This window comes from Colobus angolensis, unplaced genomic scaffold (genome assembly GCF_000951035.1).
Source record: "Colobus angolensis palliatus isolate OR3802 unplaced genomic scaffold, Cang.pa_1.0 Scaffold77, whole genome shotgun sequence".
Classification (NCBI taxonomy): domain Eukaryota; kingdom Metazoa; phylum Chordata; class Mammalia; order Primates; family Cercopithecidae; genus Colobus; species Colobus angolensis.
Window position 1 is genome coordinate 1,046,135 of NW_012121487.1, and position 6,599 is coordinate 1,052,733.

Below are 6,599 nucleotides of genomic sequence, written 5' to 3' on the forward strand. Positions count from 1 at the left end.
GTCTTGCTCTGTCACTAAGGCTGGAGTGCAGTGGTGTGTGATCTTGGCTCACTGCAACCTCTGATTCCCAGGTTCAGGCAATTCTCCTGCCTCAGCTTCCCGAGTAGCTGGGACTACAGGGCCCACCACCAAGCCCAGCTAAATTTTTTTTTTTTTTTTTTTTTAGTAGAGACAGATTGTCACCGCATTAGCCAGGATGGTCTCGCTCTCCTGATTTCGTGATCTGTCCGCCTCGGCCTCTCCAAGTGTTGGGATTACAGGCGTGAGCCACCGCGCCTGGCCTAATTTTTGTATTTTTAGCAGAGACAGGGTTATGCCATGATGCCCAGGTTGGTCTCAAACTCCTGGGCTCAAATAATCCACCCATCCCAGCCTCCCAAAGTGTTGGGATTACAAGTATGAACCACTGCAGCTGGCCTTCTAAGCAGTTTTTATTAGGACCTTTCATCTTTTTTTTTTTTTTGAGACAGACTCTTGCTCTGTCACCCAGGCTGGAGTATAGTGACACAATCTTGGCTCACTGCAACCTCTGCTTCCTGGGTTCTAGCAATTCTCCTGCCTCAGCCTCTGGAGTAGCTGGGATTACAGGCATGTGCCACCACGCCAGGCTAATTTTTGTATTTTTAGTAGACATGAAGTTTTGCCATGTTGGCCAGGCTGGTCTCCAACTCCTGGCCTCAAGTGATCCGCCTGCCTTGGCCTCCCAAAGTGCTGGGATGATAGACGTGAGCCACTGCTCCAGGCCTTGGACCTTTCTTCCTTTAAGACAAGGTGGCCCATTTTTAGGGACAGAGAGAAGACAGGAGACATACCCTTTATCTCTTGAGAAAGGGCAATATTCAACATAGCAGATTAATTCTTTTTATGGCTTGTAACGAACTTTTTATTAATTTTATTCTTTTTTGAGATGGAGTCTTGCTCTGTCCCCAGGCTGGAGTGCAATGGCGCAATCTTGGCTCACTGCAACCTCCAGCTCCCAGGTTAAAGCCATTCTCCTGCCTCAGCTTCCCGAGTGGCTAGCATTATAGGCGCACACTATCAAGCCCAGCTAATTTTTGTATTTTTGTAGAGATGGGGTTTCACCGTGTTGGTCAAGCTGGTCTTGAACTCCTGACCTCCGATAATCCACCTGCCTTGGCCTCCCAGTGTTGGGATTACAGGCGTAAGCCACTGCATCTGGCCTAAGTTTTTATTCTAGATTGACTTTCCTTTCTCACCAAGACTTTGATTTTAACATTTGCATGAAAATATGAGACTATGTTTAGTATGTATTAAAAACATTCCTAAACAAAAGTCATGAATCCTCTCCTGTGACACAAATGTTCAACAGCTGACTCTATAGTGATAGCCTTTGTTTCAGACAGGGTTACTGATGTTTTAAGTGGTAGTAAAAACAGATTTGTTTTTTTTGAGATAGAGTCTTGCTCTTGTCACCCTGGCTGGAGTGCAATGGCACGATATCGGCTCATTGTAACTTCCGCCTCCTGGGTTCAAGCAATTCTCCTGCCCCAGCAGCTGGTATTATAGGCGCCAGCCACCAGGCCCAGCTACTTTTTGTATTTTCAGTAGAGATGAGGTTTCACCATGTTGGCCAGGGTAGTCTTGAACTCCTGACCTCATGATCCACCCTCCTCAGCCTCCCAATGGGCTGGGCGCCCGGCCAAAAAGAGATGTTATTTAATTCTTACTTTTATTGGGCCAAGACACAAAAAGGACACTGAGACTCCATACAGAAGGAATCCGTGTGTGTGCTGAAAAACTATTCCCTTTGCTAAGCTACACCAATTTTGACATTTTTTTGGGCTAAATAAAAGACAAGAAAAATGCACACAGAAATAAAAACTTCTCTTACTAGCTTGTATAGTCCTATCTGCTTTCTTTTCTTCTTCTTTATTTTTTTTGAGACAGAGTTTCACTTTTGTTGTCCAGGCTGGAGTATAATGACATGATCTTGGCTCACTGCAACCTCCACCTCCCGGGTTCAAGCAATTCTCTTGCCTCAGCCTCCCGAGTAGCTGGGATTACAGGCATGCACCACCACACCCGGCCACATCTGCTTCCTAATGTAAGAGACTGATCTAATAGTCTAGAACTTGACAACTCTTATGGTATCATGGATTTTGTTCATATTGCTTTATGAAGGTAATTGCATTGTGGGAACAGTCCAACAATACTGTACCAGCTCCCTTTGACACCTTCCCCTCCAAACTCACACAGTGGCCAGCTCACTCAGGGCCTCTTGATAGCGTAGGTACTCATTCTGGCCAAAGACCTTAGGAAAGAGAAAGGAAGAGTGAGGATCTCTCAGCCTGAGGGATGTCTTTAGTGTCTTGAAGAAAAAACTGGCTTACCCCTGTCCCATAGCGGGCTGTCTCATAGCCATCCAATAGGGTATCAATGAGGGCTTTGCGTACACCTTTGAAAGGTGTACTAGCGTTTCGCAGATCTAGCAGGTAGGAGCGGAAATTCTTGCCCATTAAGGAACGGGGATGTCGGCCTTCAGAATGAAATGGGATTTCTGTGGAGAAAACAGCACAATGATATACTTTCATTCATTCTTTAGTCTTTTTTTTTTTTTTTTGAGATGGAGTCTTGCTCTGTCACTAAGGCTGGAGTGCAGTGGCGGTGATTTTGGCTCACTGCAACCTCCACCTCCTAGGTTTGAGCAATTCTCTACTTTCAGCCTCCTGATTAGCTGGGATTGGAGATGTGCACCACCATGCCAGGCTTATTTTTGTATTTTTAGTAGAGACAAAAATAGAAAAGACTTTCAACTTGGTTAGGTTGGTCTTGAACTCCTGGCCTCATGTGATCTGTCTGCCTCACCCTCCCAAAAGTGCTGGGATTACAGGCATGAGCCACCACACCTGCCCCATTCTTTAGTCTTTCTAGTTAATTCCCCAAACTTAGAAATAGGTCTAATGAGGCTGGGCGCAGTGGCTCACGTCTGTAATTGCAGCACTTTGGGAAGCCGGGGCAGGCAGATCACCTGAGGTCAGGAGTTTGACAGCAGCCTGGCCAACATGGTGAAACCCTGTCTCTACTGAAAATATAAAAATTAACCGGGCATGGTGGTAGGTACCTGTAATCCCAGCTACTCGGGAGGCTGAGGCAGGAGAACCACGTGAACCTAGGAGGTGGAGGTTGTGGTGAGCCAAGATCGTGCTACTGCACTCCAACCTGGGCAACAGATCAAGACTCTGTCTACAAAAATAAAAAGAAATAGGTCTAATGAAATGAGCGAGTTGAGTTAGAGGGAGATTCTGATTAATGAGACCAAAGGTACAAAGCTATGCCCGAGGGGTCATTTTATGGTAACACCACAGCCGTAACCTACATCAATGACACATGATAGTGTCATCACATATTTTGCCATCCTGCTTACCCATCCATCCTAGGTTTAAGATATAAACTGTTTTCATAGAGATACAGCATATATGACAAGTGTTGACAGAATGGAAGAAATTCAAGAACCATCTATCTTGGGCTTAGTGAAAAAGCAGGTGCCACCTGTCATTTGTGGAAAAACAAGCAAATTACCATCATCTACTTCATGAAACTAAAGGTCTCAAGAGAAGAACTTTAAAAAACAAAACACCCAGACTCTTTGGAGAATAACCTGTTTATATCATTTCCTTCAGCAAAATCTCTAACCCAGTACTTTCAAAACTCTAGAATTTCCTACTAGCCAGGGTGTGCAGAAAAGACAAATCCTAACATATAAAGTGGGTTCATTACTCTGTTCCCTAGGTGGGCTTTCAGGATCCCAGAATGGACCCTGTCAGGTATCCCTTACCAGAGGTACGAATGGCATCCAGAGCTTTCATCCTATACAGATAGTTGTAGCAACCTGTTGAGGAAAAGACTGGTGTTAGGCATAAACCTAAAAAGATTCCCCAGGCTGGGCGTGGTGGCTCATGCCTGTAATCCCAGCACTTTGGGAGGCTGAGGCGGGCGGATCATCTGAGGTCAGGAGTTCGAGACCAGCCTGACCAACATGGAGAAACCTTGTCTCTATTAAAAACACAAAATTAGCCAGGTGTGGTGGGCACACCTGTAATCCCAGCTACTCAGGAGGCTGAGGCAGAAGAGTTGCTTGAACTGGGGGGGTGGAGGTTGCAGTGAGCCAAGATCGCACCATTGCACTCCAGTCTGGGCAACAAGAGCGAAACTCCGTCTCAAAAAAGGAAAAAATAAATAAATAAATAAATAAGAAAATTCCCCAAACTCCAGCAAGCTAATAAATGGGCTTTGCATCTAGCATACATCCAGTAACAGGAATAACTAAGGCTTTGCCAGCAGCTTTTGACAACTCTGAGAGAAAAGGAATTCTGGACTTGTGGGACTCCTCACTGAAGCCTTTCAAGAGCTTGCCACATACTTTGATTTCCCTGGGTTTCCAGTTGTAGTAGTCTAGCATCATCATCTGCAAGGAGTTGGGGCTCATACTTGATATCCTGAACCCTGGAGAGTCGAATATCAATCTCTTCTTTCAAGTCCTGTTCACATAAAGAAAAGAATACACAATCATTTACCCTGCACTCTGCTTTCCACCAATCTGAAAATGGGACAGAGTTAATGAACCACTAGGACAACAGAAATAGAGAAGATGCTCATGTAGTTAATAAAATTACCAGATAAGAGGTAAGAATTTAAGAAAGAATGTGATTGGGTTTTCCAATAACCTCTCCAAGCTGCACAACATTATTTCTAATTTCTTTTTTTTTTTTTTTTTTTGAGACAGAGTCTCACTGTTGCCTAGGTCAGAGTGCAGTGGCGTGAACTCGGCTCACCACAATCTCCACCTCCCAGGTTCAAGTGATTCTCCTGCCTCAGCCTCTGAGTAGCTGAGATTACAGGCATGCACTGCCACGCCTGGCTAACTTTGTATTTTTAGTAGAGACAGGGTTTCTCCATGTTGGTCAGACTGGTCTCGAACTCCTGACCTCAGGTGATTTGCCTGCCTCTGCCTCCCAAAGTGCTGGGATTACATACATGAGTCACAGCACCCAGCCACATAGACATTTTTGAGAAAGCAATTTCCTAGGGGGAAACAAGGAGAGGAAAGCTCTACTTTCAGAAATGGATAAAAGAAAACATGCAGGGGTTGGATGGAACACATATTTGAATACCTACTATGTTCTAGACATAGCCTCCCACTCCTGTTACTAACTACATTGTACCCTTGCTACATCAAAAGCCTTTCCCAGTAAAAGATGCACTTATAGTAAATTGATCTGGAAACCTCATCAAACTTCAGCCCAGCCCCTCCTTCCAACTCTGCATACCTCTTCTACTTTTGTCATCTTTTCCACAGACATGTCTATAGATTTGCTTGATACTCCCTGAGGAGACTTGACAGGCTCCTCTTTCTGTTTAGTTCAGTAACCAAGGTTTCAGTAGTCATAGTAACATTTACGCCTCGAACAATAACCCTGGGCCTAGGAGTTGATTGGCCACCTGGCCTGTTGCCCCAGAAACCTTGAGAGAATCCTTGTTCTGCATCCTTCTGTTGATGACACAGGCAATTCTATGAGTAAGGGTCACAGTCCTGATTTTAGGATTTCTTGTGCTAGGTCCCAAGGAGTATCTGTATGGTCCTAGGTCCAGGGTATGCACACAGTCCCACCAATTCTCTGGAGGCAAATCCTCATGCCTTATACCCTGTTAGAAATGTGCAGATAGCATTATCAAATGCCTGTTTTATTAAAAGACAACTATAAAGGACTGATTCATGTTTTATTTGATAATAGTTCATTTTATTAAATAATTTATAAAGTCAGACCAGTGCATTGGCTTGTTAGGGGAAATCATTCCTTCCTACTGTCATATAGCCTGGCAGATTATGTCAGGTGCGAAAACATTCCCTTTTATTCAATTTATTCATGAGAGTGTGGAATTAAAGTAGATCCTTGCATGTCAGGAAAGCTGCAACACATCTGGTTTAAGTGGAGCACAAGGGTAAGTTATTCCACATTCACCAACTTCCCCACTTGACCTCCCACCAGTTCCTGTCTTTTTCCATCAATCAACTCTAAGACACCCTAAACCCAAACAGTTCCCATTCAACTGTGCACAAAGGTATAGATATGGAAGACATCTCTCTCCAACTCTCACCTTTGGAATTAAATAAACCTGGAACAGGGAAGGTGAAACTATGGCTGAAACCAAGTGAAGATTTTTAAGAAGCTTTGACAGAAACATTAAGAATAACACCTGAATGCAAACCCAGAAAAAAGTGCTACTGGGGGAAAATAGTCTTAGCCAATGTTCTAAAAATGCCCATAAGAAAAGGTTGGGGAATTACCCTTTAGACACAAGCTCTAAGAACTCTGGATACAACGGGAACTTTGATGGATACAGTCTGGGCCTACTGAGTCAGATGTCCCCAGGGCAGCCCGGCAAGCAGCCTGTCTTGCACACTGCAACTGACTGGCTTCATCTACGGCAAGAGTCCTTCAGCTCCATCACAGAGTACTCTCCAATGTGTTATAGTTATCCTTAAAGCTCTTCAATTCAAGGAAGTGCTTGGCACGTTTACTCTTCTGACTGGAGGGGAGGTATGTCACCTGGATGGTTGTTGGGGAGACCTCAGGGGA

At 44.4% G+C, this 6,599-nt stretch overlaps 2 protein-coding genes across 7 annotated transcripts in view; both read right to left on the bottom strand.

Moving 5' to 3' along the window:
- The window catches only part of LOC105502000 (chromosome unknown open reading frame, human C1orf189), a 17,203-nt gene extending 11,761 nt beyond the window's left edge, over positions 1-5,442 (bottom strand). The window contains exon 1 of the mRNA XM_011928211.1: positions 5,289-5,442. Coding sequence (XP_011783601.1) covers positions 5,289-5,321 — 33 coding nt within the window. The 5' untranslated portion in view covers positions 5,322-5,442. The remainder of the gene's footprint in view (positions 1-5,288) is intronic.
- Positions 2,043-6,599, bottom strand: part of LOC105501999 (chromosome unknown open reading frame, human C1orf43) — a 29,514-nt gene continuing 24,957 nt past the window's right edge. For 4 of the 6 annotated variants that reach the window (XM_011928208.1, XM_011928205.1, XM_011928207.1 and 1 more), the window contains 4 exons: positions 4,382-4,499; positions 3,797-3,850; positions 2,352-2,518; positions 2,043-2,272 (listed from right to left, as the gene is read on the bottom strand). In XM_011928208.1, coding sequence (XP_011783598.1) covers positions 2,210-2,272; positions 2,352-2,518; positions 3,797-3,850; positions 4,382-4,499 — 402 coding nt within the window. In that variant the 3' untranslated portion in view covers positions 2,043-2,209. The remainder of the gene's footprint in view (positions 2,273-2,351; positions 2,519-3,796; positions 3,851-4,381; positions 4,500-6,599) is intronic. The other 2 variants (XM_011928206.1, XM_011928210.1) reach the window with 1 other exon arrangement.